Below are 20,503 nucleotides of genomic sequence, written 5' to 3' on the forward strand. Positions count from 1 at the left end.
CTCGTGCGCCTTTTGGTCACAGATGTAAACAGTTGATCAACCGCCTAGCGAACTCGAACATATTACAGTTTGATTAATAATCAGCTTTGATCTGGTAAGTTTAAAACATATTATGTCCGAGTAAAGTTTAGAATGGCAAACGACAAAACCGCACATTGGAAAGATTTACTGCGAAAAAGACTCGCCTCTGCGAAACAAGGTAAGATTATGACTTTAGCTAATCAATAACTGTAGAGATTTATAGTGAGTTCAAAGAGAGAAAATGTATATAAATATTATAACATTATGTAGAAATCTCCCAATCAATGAGTGTATCCATCTATAAATATTAAAAGTGTCTTGCGAAAATGTAACGTTGTTTTAATAACGCCATTATATTTGATGACATTTTCTGTAGATTTAGACTAACGTTACTAAATATTATTTTAGGTAACTGACGTAATGTAACGTTACTCGTCCATTAGGTACAACAATTACTATAGTTTGTTGTATAGAAACCATAGTTACCATATGGTGATAAATGAAAACCGCCTAATATGATTTCCGTAATAAAAAAATTGTAGTAAAAACTTGTTTGTTACCCAAAAGTTTAGTATTTTATCCAATATATTAAAACATAAATAATGTGGACATTAAAATGTATTGCAAAGTAGGAATAACCCTGGTAATGAGCAGTGTTGGGTAAAGTGAATAATTACTAGTTAGTTACTTATTACATAGCCTATTCTACATTGTATTTAGATTATTGTACTAATTACTCCCTCTAAAACGTATTGGATTACTTATTGCTAATTACTTTATAAATCACATATCAACCTCGACCAGTTGAACAATACAAAGATAGACATGAAACTGCAATTTTAATTATTTTAAATAAACAAAATCCAACTGACACGTTACATTACAAACATACATTTATAATATTAAATGTTAATGCTAAATCCAATGTTTTATATAGAATTGTTGTTGTCTATACAGTATTTAATGCAATTACATCAGAAGTAACTAATTAAATTACAGAAAAAATAAATATATTTATTAAATATAAATTTAAATATAAATAAAGGGAAAAGTAATACAATTACAGTAATTAGTTACACCCAACACTGGTAACTAGGTGCCATCCATGGTTTTGCTCATGGTTACTATGATTTTACTATGAAACTAAGCTGGACATAAATATTCATGCTTAATACCTAATTAAATACAGATGAGGATTGTACAGCATGAATAATCATAATGTGTGGGTTAATTGTATTGAACAGATGGCAAAACAGAGGAGGAGAAGAAAGCAGAGGAAACTGAACTGTTCACCAAGTATTACACTGAATGGAAAGGAGGCGAGAAAGCAGAAGTTGACTCATTTAAACACATCCCACGCTTCTACTACAGGGTGAGTTGTTCTAGGTTTAAATAGTAATGAGAATACAGTGTTGTCAGTGGTTGTGGTATATTATATCATATTAAAATGTTACAATTACATCCATTTAGTCTGACCTATCATGACAATGATAAATGTCTTGTCTTGAAGATATTAATTTGAGGGTCACCACCACTGACTAAAGCTGGCATAAAGTGCTCCACTTTTTCATATTCTTCATATTTCATCAGCTCAAAATACAATAAAAACAGGAAATTTATTACAATTTAAAATAACTGTTTTTATTTTAATATATTTTGAAATGTAATTTATCCAAGTGATGGCAGTCTTCGGTGTCACATGATCCTTCAGAAATCATTTTGATATGCTGATTTGCTGCTCAACATTTATTAGTATTATCATCAGTCTTGAAAACAGTTGTGCTGCTTAATATATTTTTGCGGAAGGGATTATTTGAAGAATATAAAGATCAAAAGAACAGCATATATTTGAAATAAAAAATCTTTTGTAACATTTTAAATGTCTTTACTGTCACTTTTGATAAATTTAATGCATTTTTGCTCAATATAAGTATACATTTCTTTAAAGTCCCCCTGTAGTCAATAATCTTATCCCTTAAAACTCATCTTTGATCACCAAAATGACATATTTAAATGTTTTTCCATGCCTTAAAATTGCATGAATGTAACTCTACACCCTTTGCTTCGTTTAATATACGCACTTCTATGAATATGCAAATTAGCTCCGCCTCCACTCATTCACACCAGCTCAGAGATCCACTCGTTGATGATCACAGTTTGACGTGATTGGTTACAAGGTAGTTTGTGACGTCAGAAACACAAGCGATTTCAAACGACGTTTTTGAGACTGTCTTTGGTTCACTGCAGTTTTAAATGGCCTATGAATTTGCTCATGATTTGTCTTAAAGCATATTAAAAACACCACATAAACATGTAAACTACATTAAAATTTAATTTTCACCACAGTGGGACTTTAAAACAATGTTACTGACCCCAAACTGTAGTGTACGTACTACCTTCTTAATCTTAACTTCATAATATTTCACCTCAGCTTCCTGCAGAAGATGAAGTCTTGCTGCAGAAACTGAGAGAAGAATCGAGGGCAGTGTTTCTCCAGAGGAAAAGCCGGGAACTATTGGATAATGAAGAGTTACAAGTAAGAGAGCATTGTATTGGTTCCGTGTCCCAAACGAAGCATCATTATCAGCTTTTGTTTAGTTATTAAATATGTCTGTGTTTTCTATTTCCTCTTCTAAATGTTTTTTTTCTTTCCTACAGAACCTTTGGTTTCTTCTCGATAAGCATCAAGTGCCACCCACGACCGGTGACGAGGCCATGATCAGTTATGAGAGTTTCCTAAAGGTCGGAGAACAAGCAGGCGCCAAATGCAAGTAAGTGCATCATTGAAAAGTGTACAGTGACCAATTAGTATCACTCGAAAACCATGAGTTTATGAGCTGATAACTGTATTCTAAGTCAATGTAATTTGTTGGTAGGTGGACAAAGCTTATGACTCACTGAGATGTTTGTTTCACAATCATTACACCCCCATCAGGCTTTTCTTCAGTGCCAGAGTCTACGCCAAACTACTTCATAATGATCCGTATGGGAGGATATCAATTATGCAGTTCTTCAACTATGTCATGAGAAAAGGTAGTTATCAATTCTGTAATGTGTGTTCTCATTGCATTCTGGTCTTATGATGGCAGTTCATTTTGAATCTTTTAGATCTTTTATTTGATTCTGAACACTATAATACAGATGTGTAGATGAATCATGGTTTCTTCTCTGGCAGTGTGGCTGCACCAAACCAGGATTGGTCTGAGTCTCTATGATGTAGCAGGTCAGGGTTATCTTCGTGAGTCTGTAAGTAATCTCGTTTTACCCTCTGGAACGCTGTGATGACAGTATTCACAATATCTTCTTAGGAGTAAAGCTGTATTGTTTAAAATAAAGACTTCAGTGTGTGACTGTTTCTTTCTGCAGGATTTGGAGAATTACATCCTAGAGTTAATTCCCACACTCCCCCAACTAGATGGCCTGGAGAAATCCTTCTACTCGTTTTATGTTTGCACTGCCGTTCGCAAGTTCTTCTTCTTCCTTGATCCTCTACACACTGGTAATTCTCCTGTGGCCGTGCTGTTTTTAAACATTCTAACTTTGCCTTTAAATTGAAGTCAGAGCACCTGCAGACATCATTCAGATTTTACCCTGTGGAAAAAAACTGGAATGAAACGTATCATTCTAATACTTTGTATTTGCTCTGTAGGAAAGATAAAAATTCAGGACATCCTGGCTTGCAGTTTCTTGGATGACCTACTTGAGGTAGCATACTGATTCTCACTCAAGTTAACCTGTAATATATAGTACATAATGCATATATTATAGGTTAACATATATAATATCATCTATATACTCTCCTGTTCACAAGTTTGGGGTTGGTGAATCTATCTATCTGTCTGTCTGTCTCTGTCGTTTTGTGTCTGTCTATCTATCTGTCTATCTATCTGTCTGTCTGTCTATATATTTATATCATCTATCTGTCTGTCTGTCTATCCATCCGCCTTCCTTCCATCTATCTATCTATCCATCCATCAGCTAGCTATTTGAAAGTTTCCCTGTGCGAGTGACCTGCAACATTAAGCTAATCAGATTTATTAATTTATAGCTTCGAGACGAAGAACTATCAAAGGAGAGTCAGGAGTCCAACTGGTTCTCTGCACCTTCTGCTCTTCGTGTTTATGGTATGCCTGCAAAATACACTTAATCAGTGTTATAATATAATGTAAGTTATAAGTTACATCTCATATGCTAATCGTCATATTTCCTATTTACAGGACAGTACCTTAACCTGGATAAGGACCATAATGGGATGCTCAGTAAGGAAGAGCTGTCTCGCTATGGCACCGGAACTCTAACTAGTGTTTTTCTAGACCGTGTCTACCAGGAATGCTTAACCTACGATGGTGAAATGGTATAACCTTTTGACTTAATTAATAATTTGCATCACAGTAAGAGTGTCCCTTAAGACAAATGTCTGCTGTCAGAGTCACAGCTTGTGGCACTGTAGTGCTTCGGGAGACTGGTACACTTTTCTTTTTTTAAGAATGTTTTTGAAAGAAGTCTCTTATCCACACCAAGGCTGCTTTTAAATACAATACAAAGAGTAGTATTGTGAAATATTATTACAATTTAACTCACCGTTTTTAAATTATTTTAATGTATTTAAAATGTATTTTATTCCTGTGATGGCAAAGCTGAATTTTCAGCATCATTACTCCAGTCTAGAGTTTCACATGATCCTTCAGAAATCATTCTGATATGCTGATTTGCTGCTCAAGAAACATTTCTTATTATTATTAACATTGAAAAAGTTGTGCCGCTTAACACTGTTGTGGAAACCGTGATTCATTTCTTTTAAAAGAATCTTACTGACCCTAAACTTTTGAACTGTTCCACTGAAATAAGACCACTGAGAATAGCACTTAATTTTTATTATATGCGTGTAATTCGACCTAAACATTTTCAGTATCTAAAAACCTAAACATGCATTTCTGTTGTTTTAATTTAGGACTATAAGACCTATCTAGACTTTGTGCTGGCTCTAGAAAACAGGAAAGAGCCTGCAGCCCTCCAGTATATTTTCAAACTGCTAGACATGGAAAACAAAGGCTATCTCAACGTATTCACCCTCAACTACTTCTTCAGGGTAAGATGTTTGTTTGTTAGCTTTTTTGATTATATATATATATATATATATATATATATATATAAAAGAAGTAGAAACTAACCTAATCATCTGTGATATCAGGCCATTCAGGAACAAATGAAAATCCATGGGCAGGAGCCAGTTTCCTTCCAGGATGTTAAGGTAAACTGCCTTTAGCTCTTCTTTATATAAGAGTTAAAGTACATTCCCATTTATCAGCAAGTAGAGAAATAGTAATTTCATGTTGCTATACGATGACAATAATGTATTATAATTCACTTTTTTTGTCTGTTGTCTACAGGATGAAATCTTTGATATGGTGAAACCCAAAGATCCGTATAAGATCACACTACAGGACCTGGTGACCAGCGGTCAGGGTGATACCGTCTCTAGTATCCTCATCGACCTCAATGGCTTCTGGACTTACGAGAACAGAGAGGTGCTGGTGGCTAATGACACTGACAGCAACACAGCTGATTTAGACGATACATGACATCCCTGTGTATAGCCAAGTCAAGTTGTGCCAAGAGGAATACACAGCCAAGAGGAATACACAGAATAGCTCAGTTGTATATGGAATTGTTTATTAAGTAATAATTATTATGTACAAAACAAACTGTATTTTTTCACCTACGTTATAGAAAGGTTGGTGTATTTTCACCTACATAATACAAAATTATTGTACACAAATAAATTACACACTCTTCAAAATGAAATGCATTTGTTTGTGTAAGGGTGTAGACTAGTTGAATTCGAAACTGATGGGTAAAGCACAGATTTATAGCACACAAAAAACGTGTTCACATAAAAAGAATATTTAGTTAGAAAAATAACTGTTTGAAAGAGATGGTCTACCCATATGACCATTTATCAACAACTCATCAGTAACATAGACATTTCTAATTTTACAACTAATGTCTCGGCATTTTCAGAAATTTTCGATCCATGCAGTTTTTAATGTGTTTAGCAGGCATATTAGGTGTTTATAATGATTAAAATGTACAATGAATTGTTGTAGTGCCTAAAAGAGGTTTTATGTATGGCTTTATAAAATGATTGTTAAAATAGTTCTGCGTTCAAAGCAGAAGCATTGTCAGCTATGCATAAACAACATGTTACCTTCATGTTCAACTTCATGTATGATAAACTTTACTCCCCCCCAAAAGAAAAACAGCACACCTTTTGCCTATGCTAAATATGGTAAAACGTCTAATATTCTCAATCCACTGAACAATATTTTAGGAGGGAATGGGTGCAGGCACTTTATTTGCATCAGGTGATTCATGTGATTCCTGCTCCAGTTCAAAGGTCACATTCACAAAAGAAGCAGTTGCTTCTGGTTGCTCAGTCTTTGGCTGCTGGCCCTCCTGGTTGTGCTGTTCATCAAAACGACGTTCTGCCTCCTCAGAGAGATGGTTCTCCTCCTCTTCTTCTTCCTCCTGCGGATTACACGTTATTAGTGTCTCACAAGGCCAAAGCTGTTCAAATCCCTCAAGAGTATCTGTACATGCTACTTTTGAGAATATCAGCTGATAAGTGAAGGCTGAAGAAGAGTAATACTGGTGCACATACCTCCTTCTTCATCCTGTTGTACTCATCAATTGCATACTGATATTTTGGTGTTGTGATTCCCAGCAATGAGGCCATTCTCTCTCCAAGATAATCACAAACTGAAATATTTGGGTTAAAATGTTACATTTGAACCGTTTTCGTAGAACCAAATGTCACTGGAAAGAGTTTTGTTACCTGAGATGGTTGAGGTAGCCACTCTCCACATTTGGAACCAGACATATGGACCCCAGGTCAACTTTGCCTATAATCAGAGATGCAAGTGACTATAAGTTTAAGATGATAACTGAAACTACATTCATATTTGATGATTTGATGCTACTCACCGGATCCACAGTCCTTAAAGTGTTATTTTTCTCCGATTCTTCTTCCTCTTCATCAGTACTGAACTCCTCCATGGTTTCACCACTTGCAAAGTAGATTGTTCTGCGAGGAATCTTTCGTTGCTTTTTGCCCAAATCTCCAAGTTCCACATTTTCAAAGTCTTTCACCACAGTTGAACTCTAAACCAGCAGATAAAGAACAACAACACTGTTACAGATAGATCAAATTTATATTATTATATCATATATCGTTATTATTGTAATATAAATAACATTATATATTTATAGATTACATGATGTCTATCAACATATCAGGCTCATATCCTCGCTAGACAAAGATGTAACGAACAAGGAAATAGAATGACATGTCGACTATAGCAAAAGAAAGTATATAATTCCAAGGCAACTGCTGATTATATTTAAAAATGACTTTGCCTTCTCTGTGTCCATAGTTTGTCCCAGAGACACGTTAACGTTTGTGAGGTACAGTGACAGTTCAGCCATGTCTTCTTCAGCCTTTTCTTTCTGTTGCTTTCTTCGAGCTCTTCCTTGTTCCTTCTTGCGGCGTCAACCAGGAAGTGACGTCACATGTAAACAATTCCATTTATTTAGATTATCATTTTTTTATATAAAATATGGTAACACAAATTACCATAAGCTTACAAATTTACATAAGACGTCAAAAATATAATTTAATATAATAAATACAAATTTATGTTAAAAGATGTTTTATAACTCCAGTCTGTTGAATGTGAGTTGGTGTAGAGATCTGTGTGATTTTTTTTTTGCTTCAAATAGGTTTAGGTTTTGTTTCAGTGTAGTTTCAAGCATTTAAAGTTCTCTCATTTGGTCGTTTAAGTAGTACAACAATTATGAAAAAAAGAGATTCTTTATCTAGCTGAGACTCTATATAAACCGATACAAATGTCTACTGAAGTATTTAGGCTACACATTGTAACTTCAACTGCATAAGCACACTATTATACTTAAATTTCATGTTCAATTTTAGGCATCATCACATACCACTGCTTCTTTTCTTTCACCCTTTAATTGAAATATTTTCTTTAATCTTTTCTTTTTTTTTATCCTTTAATGTGTTAATAATAACACATAAATGATAACCTAATTGATATGACTCCTTAAAAGTCAGATTAATTGTCCAAATACGAGACTTGTTTTGTTAAGCATGATTCATCTTTGACTACGATTATAATTTCGCACAAAACAATTATCAAGATTGATTTCTCTCTCCTCGCCCGGATTAAGTGCAATGGAAAAAGAGTGGTTTTCTGTTGTCTGCACTCCCAGTAAAACTTGTCAGTAATGTTTTTGAAATGACTAATAATTGAGAGCCAGCACCACCCACTCAGACTTTTCTCATGTATATTTCTGCCTTTATTTTATTATGCAGTTTGTTACACATATAATCAGAAGTTTTAAGCCGGTTAGTCTGTAAAATAGATGCTGTTTACAGAGTAAATATAGACTATTTTAGAATCAGATTATTTTTTATCATTTCTTTTAGCTGTAACACACTGACAATATAAATGCGCAAACATGTTGTCTTTATATCAGATTTTTTTATTTTTCTCACATAGTGTAAATGAGTCTTGGTACATGGAAATAAATGTATTTTTAATATTAGGAAGGGGGTCCTTTGCAGAGGATCATCATATTTAGGGAGATCAAAAGATTTAGTTGTGTTTTTCACTACTAAAGTTATTTTTGGAATCCTAAAATATCTAACCCCAGTTATTAGACCATGTATTTTGTCTCTATTTATTAGAACATGTATTTTGTTTATTTGATTATTTGTTAGGTCTCCACAAATTCTTTCCTCATATTGCACATTTGATTCCAATGATAAAAGAGTCTGAGTAAATAAGAAAGCAAGTAGAACGTCTTCAATTCGTAAGAACTTTAATTTGTAGTCTGTAATTGATGTATAGATGACTATACATATATTGAAGTATAGAAATTTTCTCTATCTTCTTATTTTTCTTTTCTTTTTGTTATTCTGTTTTCAGCCTCTTTTTTCTTTTGTGTATTCTGATGACATTGAACATATTGTCAATGCATTTTGTTTATTGTATAAAAAGTTGTACATCATAAACATATAATCTCTGTATTTTTTGCAATCATAAAAAAACAAACTAAAAAAAAGACTAAAATTACGTCTTGCGTCCTCTTTCGGCCACTCGTTGTATGGCAAAAATAAGGCATTTTTGGAAGAAACCACTGTATCCACCTAATTGACTAAAAGTGCGACACACGAAATACAAATTCAAATAAACATTAGCGGACACAAGTTTTGTCTAATAGTATGTGAATATATATAATATATTCCCACCTAATTTTCGCTCAGTACGCAAACACCTACGATCTTCTGACCATTTCCAGCCGCCCTATAGGAAAATGAAAGTGGACTGATCCAGTAGTATTGAAAGCAAAGCTCATCGCGCAGTTGTTTGTTTTCACTCAGCGCAGTAACGGAGAGGAGAGGCAAGGCACGGAGTTTGTGTAACGGTTTCGTTTTTAATCGTCATTGCATCTCCACAGCCTTCTGCCATGGCTCTGTGCAGTAGCGTCGGAGCCTTGGCGTTACCCAGCGAGCTCATTGTCCACATATTTTCCTTCCTGTCAGACCGAGACAAGCTCCGGGCCTCGGCCGTGTGCTCTCGCTGGAGGGAGTGTCTCTTCTACCCTGCGCTGTGGACGGAGCTCAAGCTGCGCGTCGGTGGAGGAACCAACGGCGGCGGCTCTGGGTCAGAACAAACCCCGCGATTAGAGTTCCTCATGCGCAAGTTCGGCTCGTTCGTGCGGGAGCTGCAGCTGGAGTTTTCCCCGGTGGACGGATACTTAAGCCCGCTGCAGCGCGGAATGGAAGCCGTCGAGAGCGACCCGCAGTTCGCGAAAGATGCGATGGTGACATATTTGGATCAGGTGTTGTGTGTGCTCGGCAGTCTGCGTAATAACAGGTAGCTATATGGATTTGGGCTCGATTCGCTTGCATTGACAATACAAATCCTTTCTGTCTGCTTTGCTTACATTTGATCAGCAGCCATAAACAAACCCTGCGCATTACGTAACGCTCATGTCTGAAGCATCGCATGGCTGCCTGCTTCGTGCATAACCAAACTGCGATCACTTCTTATGACAAGCACAACTAACTACTAAATATTTGTGTAGCTAGGAATTTGTATTGCTAATAATACTTTATTTACTAGTAGGCAATCCAATAGCGACTCGTATCTTTCTCTGTATCACTAATACGTATTCGATGGATGCTATTCCAATGTTACTGGTAACAAATTGCATTTTTTGTTTTTTTGCCATTGAGTTCTATGAGGATCTGTGTTTCAGATATAAATCTAAGACATTTTCTCTTTCAACTAGTCTATTTACATTGTTGCTTGTACTTATTTATGTTTAACTTCTAATAACGTCTAATAGTATATATTGCAGCACTAGTACTTTAGTTGATACTAGTACCTATTTTTTAGACCTTAATATCTATCTCACTTGTTACTAGTGTCTTTTTATCTGGTTATAATTGCTCATTTGTCACATGTAATTAGTTTGAATGACTAATTTATAGTTAAATTAAACATCTAATAAGAGTAATAGGCCTACAATTAAAACTAATTACATTAAAAATGTTGCTAGTGATGGAAGGATAGATAGAGATGGATGGAGACTAGTGTCTGTTCAGTTGTTATTGGTAAGCTATAGTATTAGTACCTAATGAATAGTAATTAGTAAAACTTTAATAGAATTAAAATAGAACAACTGGGATACATTCTAATATAATTCAAAATGTGTGATCTGTAAGAAAAAGTGAACTTATATCTAATGAATATTTGCTAGTGAAATTGAAAAACATTCTAAGCACTATTGGATTACTGGGGGAAAAGAAGCACTTGTTACACATACAATACTAGTTGGTTTTAAGGAGTAAAACTGCTGGCTAAACTCCCACGAGCCTTACTGCATTGTTAACATTCTTACAGAATCTTACAAAACAATGTTTAAACAAAACTGGCTTTGTTTTTCCTGCTCTTCATAGATGTTTCCTGATGCTGATCGTAACTTACAATTCTGTTTATTTACAATAGAAAAGCACTAGAAGGACTCAGCCCAGAACTTGCCATGTAAACAATAGGCTTTAGTTTGAAATGTGTAAAGAACAGAAAAAAGAGCTGGTCATAGGTTGTTTGGTGTAGCTAGAGTTTGATAATTGGTTTGAAAATGTATATTCCAAATTACTTGTCTGACTATTCGTATCATGCTTTTATTTATTTATGTTTGGTAGTCATTTAATGTGGTTAATTTTACTTGTGTACACTGTTATCATATTGGAATAAAATTCAGGTCTCACATGTTGTATCATGTTTACATTGGCAAGACATAAAACTGAAAATTTCTCTCTTTTTTATTTACCCTCCAGAAACCTCCAGAAGCTGAGTCTCTACGGGGACACATGCATTCTTCAGGATGACGGGATTCTGGACAGCTCTTTTCTCAGCCAGGTCGACCAAGGGGGCAAGAAAATGAAAGAGTATGTTTTAAATCTTCCTTTCACTCTGATTACATGCTGGCTTTGCAAATAATCTGACCATCTTGTTAGTTGTAGGTACTCAGTCAGTCTTGGGCTGTGTTCAGAATTGAATAGTAGCATGCTGCACAGTGTGTATACTGTACACTGCCTGCTATTTAAAAGGGTCATGAACTGCATTTCATTAAAAAAAAAAAGATAATGTTGTCTGAGGTACATCAAAAAAACATCCTAATTTAGAAGTAATAAGCTATTTTCTCTCCTGTTTTTTTGACCCTCTTTTTCAAACACTGTTTTGATGGGCGTGCCTCATTCAGGACTTGGAAGTAAACGCCCACTGCTATGATTGGGTAACAGTATTGCATTTTAAAATAATTTTCATTGTCCCCACCATTACACGTATTGTAATTTTTTTGAAAACTTCCGATGTTGAAAAATATCTCGTTAGCATACATAGTTGAAACGTGCCAACAATGTGAAAGATTTATGTGTTAATTATGCTTTGTACTTTAAGTCTTGCTTGTGGCAAGTAAAGTTTGAGTTACAGTTGACAGGATACATTATTGAATGAATGAATTGAATGAATGAATTGAATGAATTTACAATTGTTTGTTGTCGTTCTTATAAGCTATTTATCGTTCATCTATTTCGATACAGTGAAAAACATATACATTTTCAATTGCAGTGTCGTGTTTTAAATAAAATGAAATGTGTTGTAATTTCTAACTGATGATAAAAAATGATGTCACTCACTGAAGCTTTTATTAAGGATTACAGCGAATGGCTTCGAACAAAACATTTCCCGTGTCCAGTAATCCTATGCATTAACCCCATAAATGACGAAGCAAAGGAAAGAACAGCAAATCACAACAATAAACTATTTACAGTTTGTCTGCAGCACTTGGTACATATCAATCTATCTGTAACAAGCAAAGCTAGAGTTTACTACAACGTGACACAAGATAAAAACACTTTTGCTCTCACTTGTATGTTGCGACATTACTGTCGGATCAAATGTAGTCTTCTCTGCATCATCTTTTATTTTCAGTCTCTCTGAAAAGCCTGCATTGAAAGCCTTCAAAGCCACAACTTGCCACCTCTAAATGTCTTGTAATCGTCAGAGGCATCTCTATGGTTTTGATGCCGGAGTAATCCTGTGTTTGCTTCTCTTATTTTTACTACAACATGACATGCCGGGGCTAAAGAGGCAATGATGTAGAAGTAGGCGTTGATCTTCTGTCGTCGCACAATTACTAGAACGAATTGTACTTTGAGCAGCTTGGTTATAAAAGCTGTTTTTGGACTAATGAGGAAGTTTTGAGCTCTGAAACATACATTATATTTTTATGCTACAATGGCCTCTTATATTTCAAAATATCAAGGAAAATTTGATTTCTCAATTCATGACCTTTTTAAAATTGCATGAATGGAAATGTTTTTTAAAAAACGTGCATGATACATGACCTTTCTACATTGTTTAATTCAGAGAGTGTTTAGTTTTCTGACACTAGTGACAGAAATTGCACACTTCACCTTTAATTGGACTGCCAATGAAAAGTTTGGGAAAGTCTGTAAGATTTATTTATTTTCACATTTCTCTAATGTTCATCAATGCTGCATTTATTTGATTAAAATAACAGTAAAAACAGGAATACTGTGAAATATTATTAGGATTTAAAATATCCATTTTCTATTTTCATACATTTAAACAAATGTATTCCTGTGTTGGCAAAAGCTGAATTTTCAGCATCATTACTCCAGTCTTCAGTGTCACATGATCCTTCAGAAATCATTCTAATGGTGCTCTAGAAACATTTATTATTATTATCAATGTTGGAAAAAGTTGTGCAGCTTAATATTAAGCTTAATATTAATCCCCCCCCTCAGGATTCTTTGCCTAATAAAAAGTTCGAAAGAACAGCATTTCTTTGAAACACTTTTTTTTTTTTCTGATCAATTTAATGCATCATTACTGAATTTTTGAATGGTAATGTTTTCTCAAATTGTGCTGCCTTTGGATTCATCCCCCTTTAAAAATTATGATTTATAACCATATATATATAAAACCTGTTCTAGGATCCAGCAGCTCTTTGAAGAGATCCTGTCCAACAGCAGGCAGATGAAGTGGTTGTCATCTGCGTTCATGCTCTGTGTGGTGACCCCCCGCTCTCTGGCCTCTCTCTCCAACGCCAGCACCAGCTCCCTCGAGCACCTCAGTCTGATCGACAACCAGCTGCCCAGCCTGATTTCCACAGTGGAACTGGAAAGGCTCGCTCACCTGCGGTCTCTGTCGCTAGACTTCTGCGACTTCACCTCGGACATGTGCCGCCTCCTGGCCTGCGGTGACCGAGCGCCCCTCCACCGCCTCTCTCTCTTGCTCAACGGCGCTGCTTTGGATGTCAAGCCTTTGGATGGCACTGCCGCCGAGGAGGACTGGAAAGCCCTGATCCGTCGCAGCACGAACCTGCGCGTCTACGTCATGGCGATGGATGTGTGCAGCCAGGACCTTCTGCGTGTGCTGAAGCCCAGCGTGCCCCTGGAGCGGATCCACCTGGACAGCTACAGCACTCTGGTGACGGATGGGGTCGTGGAGCTTATCTCGCAGCAGTACCACAGAACCCTCAGCCACTTCATCTTGATGAGAGACGACGCCGGATTCCCAGACCTCAGCGTCAACCGCAATGAGGACCCACTGGTTCTCCTCGCCTGGCGCTGTGTGCACCTTGCTGTCTTGATCATCCATGGTAAGTGGACATTTTAAACTTTTTTTTCACTTGCCTTTGACAATCCACTGATTCCTGAGATATGGGAAAATCTCCCATAATACCTTTTCCTCTCTCTCGCTCTCGCTCTCTCTCTCTATAATTAAAAAATAATAATAAAAATCGTTAGTGTAATCATAATAATAATGTAAAATAATAAATAGAATTTAACATGCACACATTTACAAATGATTATCGATAAATATTAAGAAAATTACATCAAATATATTTTTGCGCCATGTATCCTAATCTGTTACATACGTAGTCCGTATTATGACAATGTAAAATTAGAAACGACAGGTGATTTATTTAATATTTAATCTGTTTATCCATATTTCTACAATTATTTTTTATTATATAGCATTTTCATTTTATTTACTAACATATGTCTAAATCTGTCCCCCCTTATTTTCTATAATATGTCACCTTCGTAACATCAATGTTTTTAGATGATTTCCCGTCCCTTATATAGGGTGACATTAGTAGCCAACAATAGCAGTAAAACAAAATGGCTCCTGGATTTAAAATGTGCTATGCAACACTGTTAGCCATCAACTATGTCAGATTTTCTGTTTAGATTGTGGTGAGTTCAATATATGCAGCTAAAAATTATTTTCGATTCTAGAAATCATGCTCAATGTATTCACTCATTAATCTAAATACTAGATTTGCATTGTTAATAATAAATATTTGACATGGGATTACACATTGTTTTTGAATCTTCACTGAAAATAATGATTTTTGCTGCATGTTCAAATGATTTAATGATTAAAATGAGCTAAAGCAACACAATTGTTATACATTTTGTCCTAACTTAATTTCATTGTGTTCAATCAACTTGAAATTACAAGAATGTCTTTTGTTGCCTTAACTAAAATTGTGTTGAGGATTTTTAGTTCCCAGCATGCTTTGCATATGGCTGGATCAGCAGAGTAAATGTTGAAATTAAGTTATTTTATGTGTTCTTGAGTGAAGGGAAAGACCTGTTAAAGTTTAAGTTCTGTTATGTTTGACATTTAATAGAGTTTCTGTCATGTTGAAGTTTTTATGGTTTCCATTGTGCTGAAGAATAGAGCTTATGTTTAGTTGTGATTGCTGCATCAGGCTGGCACAAAGACTATGATGCATGATGCTTCGTTTATTGAGCAAAAGCTCTGCTAATGCCTGTGCAGTAACAAGCATCTTTCTACTTGTTCTGTGCTAGTTGCAGACAGTCATTTAATTGTACAACATAACTGAATGTCAAATATAAACTGGTCTTTTCCATTTACCTAATCACAGCCTTAATATATTTGAATTGAAATACCTAAAAACATTGAGTAGATTCCAATATATTCAAGTTCAACTAAAAATATATGCTTAAATTAAGATGTTTAAATTGTGTAACCACTTTAAAAATAATTTTTAGTAAATTCAAAAAGTTAGGTATTTTTTTCAGTTTGACATTATTAAACCATTTTTTTTTTTTACAGATTAATCAAATAATTCCATGGTATGTCACTTTTGGATCCTGTAGTTTTTCGTTTTACCGTACACAAGTAATTTTTCTTGCTTCGCAGGCTACACCGTGTGGTCCCACAACCTCGTGGCCATCTCTCGCCTGCGTGGGTCCAACCTAAAAGTCCTGGAGGTGTCCGAAGAGAGCATTGACTTTGATCCGGACCAGTCGGTGTATATCGAGGGAGATCCCGTCCACAATCTAGTCAAGGAGGTGTCCCTGGGCCTGGGCCGCGTCTGGCATCCCTCAATGGACAACAGCGTGGTCCTGAACGAGCCCACTCAGCACTTCCACCGCGAGATGCAGAGTTTCAGCGCGGGCATGTAGACTCACCAAACGCCCTCTCTAACCCTGTGCTTGGTGATCTTTCACTAAATGGGCCCTTCTCATTTTACATATTGTTTTATTTCTTTCATTGCTTTTTGATTTGTTTTTGTTTTTTCTTGTAGTGTGAATTTAATCCTTTATATGTGCTGTGTTTAATCAGTATTAGCTCTATATTTATATCTATATCTATATATCCTGCTTATTACTAGGAAAGTATAGTTGGGTATTGGTTTAGTAGCTAATTGAGTGAATGATAGAGATGGACTTTTATACAGCTAGCTTAAAAGTTGTACAGTGAGCTGTTCATTCTCTTGCTTTGTCTGTTTGTTGGTTTCCCCTTAGAAAGTGTGGAGTTACCTCAAACTATCAGTTGATCCTTCTTGGCTTCTGCAATGACGAAATCCCATATTCACGTTGACCTTTTTATAGGGAGATTAGTCTTCCAGCCAAGAGACACGGCTGATCCACAATTACGAACCTTCCTCTTTGTTCATCACTATGTAATTGTTATTCAGAAATGCGGATTGGTGGAAACGACGTGTTCGGGACGCAGATCCCGCTGGTTTTTCTCAACCTGGAAGTAGACGCACCTCTGCTGGTGAAACCAATCGTAGAGGTTTTCAGTCTGGTGTATGACACCTGCATGCTGACCGCCCTGCAGCACAATATCTGGGCCCAGCCATAGGTGTTTTGTTCTTTTTTCTTATGTGTGTTTTTGTTGTAAGTCCTTCCCGTCTGTCTCAGGTAGGCAAGAATTATATGACAAGGAAGATGAAGATGATGGTTATGATATTTTGGTAAGAGTGATAACAATCAGATGATAATTGTTCTTCTCGAGTCACAGTTGCCTTGAACTCCCCCTTTCTTCTTCATAATCAATGTGTTTTTGGCCTCGGACTCGGTCTGTTCAGCATTGACGTCGCTGTAATTCCCCAACCGAAGTGCGAAATCCTCATTGGATCGTTATTGAGGGCGAACACGCTCCAAACGGATTGAATCCAGGCCGTGGTAATTCATCTGTAAAACATTAGATGGCGGGAGACAGACGTTTGCTTGTTCCATATCTCAGGATTCCTGCACTTGCGGTACTTTTCCAGAAAGCTTTTGTTGAAGCTTCTTTCAGATGGTTGGTGTGCTCGATGGGCAAGATTTTGTAGTGTTTTTTGGAGGTAAGAGAGCTCTTCCAAAAGAATGCGCTTTAGAAGTTGCTGGTTTTTATTTTTTCTACCCGTTTAATTTCCCTAGTTTAGCATTTGAAGGTCTGTGTGTTTTTTGCTTTTACATATTGTCTATTCGCTCCTTTATTTTAAAATCAGTCGAGGGAGATCGTGGTTGCTTGCATAGCCGAAATAAGTGAATGTCAAACTAAAGCCTTCTTGATAGCGGCAGTGTTTTTGCTCTGCAGAATCCCCCTCTTTCCTGAGCATATCTTTATTTTCTCGTGCTCTAATAACAAAGCGAATCGTCGAAGAGTGGAGTACTTTTTAAAACCGTTAAGTTGCCTCACTAAATGTTACTCTGTCAGGCCTCAGAACTTCCTGTTATTTGGCGGTATCGACTACCCGAAGCCAAACCAGGTTTGAAATGGAAGCCATCGCCCCAATCTTCCTGGAAGATCCGTGCTTATGACAAAAACGAAGAGCCAAAGCAAACCTTCGCAGCGTGAAAACGATATTTATATGCAAGCTTATCAAGTGAGCGGTGACCTAGATCTTGTCAGAATTTGTAATATGTGGTCCAAAAAAGATTTGAAGCAGTTAACCAATGAGGTCGAACAACTCTTGGCACATGAAAGCCTGTTCGTAGGGTTGATGTAAAGAGATCCAGCTTGACTAATTGTTGACAAGTTTACAACCTATTGTGGTACCCATGTCAACATTGGTGAAAACGGCAGCTTTCCGTGGTTGGTGGCACAGAACGGAAAAAGGGTCGTGTGAAAGTCATTTTGTGTATTAAAATCTGTTCAATTCGCTCCCTTTTTGAACAAACCACGGATTAAGAATGTTGTTTTCAGGTGCGTTGACATAGGTGCCAAACATTCTGTAATGATTATGTTGGAATGCTCTTAAACGTATGCTAGTAGTGGGATTCTGTGTTGTTGTTTTTTTTAGTTTATTTCGTAAAGTGCTTCTTAGTACAGCACCAAAAAACGATTTCAATAAGTGTGAGCTTGTTTGTTGTACATCGATTTTTGCCGAAGGACTTTAGTTGGCGGAGAATGACGGCGTATGACACGTTACAAACTGCTAAAGCATTCATACCGTGCCTAAAACCCAGTATAGCTTTCATTTCAAACCCATGTCATTCATACGTCCCTGGTCGACCAAGTCTGCGAACCTTTACAAAGACATAGCATATTTAAAACCGTCAGTGTTTTCTTGTTTGCCTCTCGTTTTGCAATCTTTCTGTCTGCGTGTGCGTGCGTGCAAATGTGTCGTGTAAGTGTTCAAAAATTGCATACATCAGAGAAGGAGGTGTGTGTTCAGTACAAAAACATACCACTTCCTCAGCAGTGAACAGGAAACAGCTATTCTCAGGGTTACTGTTAGACGTGTGGGGGAAACAAACTAGAGTTCAATAGCTCAGGCCTCTCACCATGAAAGTTTCCATTAATGAAGAATCTTTTCAACAAAGTCACTGGATTTAACTTCTGTCAGCGCATCATCTGCGCCAGCTGCCAAAGATAACGGTGATACGACTCTTTTTTTCGAAGTGCCCACATGCTGGCAGAGGGCAGGGCCAATGGCTGATGGGCCGAGATGTACTACTACTACTATCGTATTATGACAACTACTATTAGATAAATGTACTAACGGAGGGAGGGGAGGTTGGACATGGGCGGTAGTCCACAGCTGTGCTGTGGCTTTGGTCAACATACGTTAGATCTCTCTTAAAATGCACCTGTTTCACTGTGAAGAGTGAATGTAATTTAACTATTGAAAATCAAGGTTGGTTCTATCAGACCTATAAGCTGCTATGAGACGTGTTAGGAACATTCCACTGGGGAGTTAAAAACAAACTAAAATGGCCAAATGTCTGCATGAAATGAATATTTTTTTATTCTTTTCTGTTTTGTTTTGGGCAGGGGCGGGATCCTGGAATCAGCGTTCGACTGGTCCTACGATGAAATTCTTGAGCCATTTGAGAGCGCACGTAGGTTTTTATTCATGATCGATTCGACCAGTCGGTTGTTACAACTCAGTTGGATCCCATTGTTTTTTTTGTTTGTTTGCGTTTTTACTTTCAGAAACGTTATATGCATTTCACAATCTCGTAGTAAAGAGAAAGAGGGCTGCTATGACCCCATCTGAGACGGTCAGTGTTTTACATCTTTTTCCGATAGCTACCTTACCGATTATAAACCTCATGCCAGCCTTTGGTAAAACAGATCGTTACCATGTTTCCACTGCAGGTCAGATCTCAAGCTCGACGCGGGCCTCTCTTTCTCTCTCTGGTTGGCTTGCGTTAAAGACGAAGTCAAAAACTATGCAAACGGAATGCATACGATCCAATGGCTCTTTGGTTTGTTTTTCTTTCTTTTGTGCTTTTCTTTTTCTCCTTCTGTCACTCAAATGAAAACAACCTAACTTGCAATGATACTTGGCCTTATTATTGTTATTATTATTGTTTTAAGATCTTGATTCTTCGGAAGCCAACTCAGTTTCAAGGGCGACCGTGGGTTACAGACATGGTCTCTATGAGACTGGCCAGAAGGCCCCAGTTATAAGTGGTACGAATGTTGTGCATTTGTATAAAATCAGGACAGTTTGCAATAAAGAATTGGCCATCATGGGGCACCAGCAGTGCTAAGACCACACTGCTACCTTATAAACTTAATGGGGAGTTAAAAAAATAACATAAACCTGCATATGCGTATATATATACCAACGTATATACTTTTATGCAACACATGTCCGGGTTCTATTTATGAACATTGAAAAAAAAGTTTATAAGTGTTGTTGTTTTGCAAAAATGGTTTTACCATCTTAAATGTTTAATATTTGGGCAGGTGTGTTCTGTCTACTATTTGTCTCCGGTGAGCACATAGCATTGGATTTTATATGTACATCTGCAAACAGGAAGTACTCTGGCACAGGTGTGAACATGCCAGGTGGGAAGATTTTAATGAGAAAAAAAGTGATCTTGAGGTTCCACGATAAAGAAGAAAAACCTTTGAAAAACTTAACTGACAGATATTGGGTAAACCAGCCGAATGTTGATTTGAATTAATGTTGAACGAATGCATTTTCTTTTAATCGGTAAAATAAAAGCATACAAAAATCAATCTCGTTTATGTGTATTCATAGTTACAAAGCATTTTTTTTCTTTATTCTTCATAATGGGAGACTGAATGAAGTT

At 36.6% G+C, this 20,503-nt stretch overlaps 3 protein-coding genes across 5 annotated transcripts; 2 read left to right on the forward strand and 1 right to left on the reverse strand.

Moving 5' to 3' along the window:
- Position 1: 1 nt before the first annotated feature.
- On the forward strand, positions 2-5,821 carry ppp2r3c (protein phosphatase 2, regulatory subunit B'', gamma). The gene is made up of 13 exons (XM_077239043.1): positions 2-199; positions 1,266-1,393; positions 2,453-2,557; positions 2,680-2,792; positions 2,957-3,054; positions 3,197-3,267; positions 3,388-3,520; positions 3,671-3,726; positions 4,070-4,145; positions 4,239-4,375; positions 4,973-5,110; positions 5,213-5,272; positions 5,412-5,821. The coding sequence occupies exons 1-13, from the start codon at positions 133-135 to the stop codon at positions 5,601-5,603; spliced, it is 1,374 nt and encodes a 457-aa protein (XP_077095158.1). The 5' UTR covers positions 2-132; the 3' UTR covers positions 5,604-5,821.
- On the reverse strand, positions 5,678-7,575 carry fam177a1 (family with sequence similarity 177 member A1). The gene is made up of 5 exons (XM_077239045.1): positions 7,438-7,575; positions 7,006-7,182; positions 6,857-6,923; positions 6,683-6,780; positions 5,678-6,549 (listed from the first exon to the last, which is right to left on the reverse strand). The coding sequence occupies exons 1-5, from the start codon at positions 7,504-7,506 to the stop codon at positions 6,349-6,351; spliced, it is 612 nt and encodes a 203-aa protein (XP_077095160.1). The 5' UTR covers positions 7,507-7,575; the 3' UTR covers positions 5,678-6,348.
- Positions 7,576-9,461: 1,886 nt separating this feature from the next.
- Positions 9,462-20,429, forward strand: fbxo33 (F-box protein 33). Of its 3 annotated transcripts, XM_077239054.1 has the most exons (7): positions 9,462-9,980; positions 11,450-11,560; positions 13,634-14,301; positions 15,879-16,136; positions 19,230-19,297; positions 19,392-19,459; positions 19,557-20,429. In XM_077239054.1, the coding sequence occupies exons 1-6, from the start codon at positions 9,571-9,573 to the stop codon at positions 19,419-19,421; spliced, it is 1,545 nt and encodes a 514-aa protein (XP_077095169.1). In that variant the 5' UTR covers positions 9,462-9,570; the 3' UTR covers positions 19,422-19,459; positions 19,557-20,429. The 3 variants fall into 3 exon arrangements, with proteins under 3 accessions (XP_077095169.1, XP_077095168.1, XP_077095170.1); XM_077239053.1 differs by having other exon boundaries at positions 19,392-20,429; XM_077239055.1 differs by lacking the exons at positions 19,230-19,297; positions 19,392-19,459; positions 19,557-20,429 and having other exon boundaries at positions 15,879-18,522.
- The last annotated feature ends 74 nt before the right edge of the window (positions 20,430-20,503 follow it).

This window comes from Siphateles boraxobius, unplaced genomic scaffold (genome assembly GCF_051911475.1).
Source record: "Siphateles boraxobius isolate OS27281-9 unplaced genomic scaffold, OSU_SipBor_1 22, whole genome shotgun sequence".
Taxonomy (NCBI): domain Eukaryota; kingdom Metazoa; phylum Chordata; class Actinopteri; order Cypriniformes; family Leuciscidae; genus Siphateles; species Siphateles boraxobius.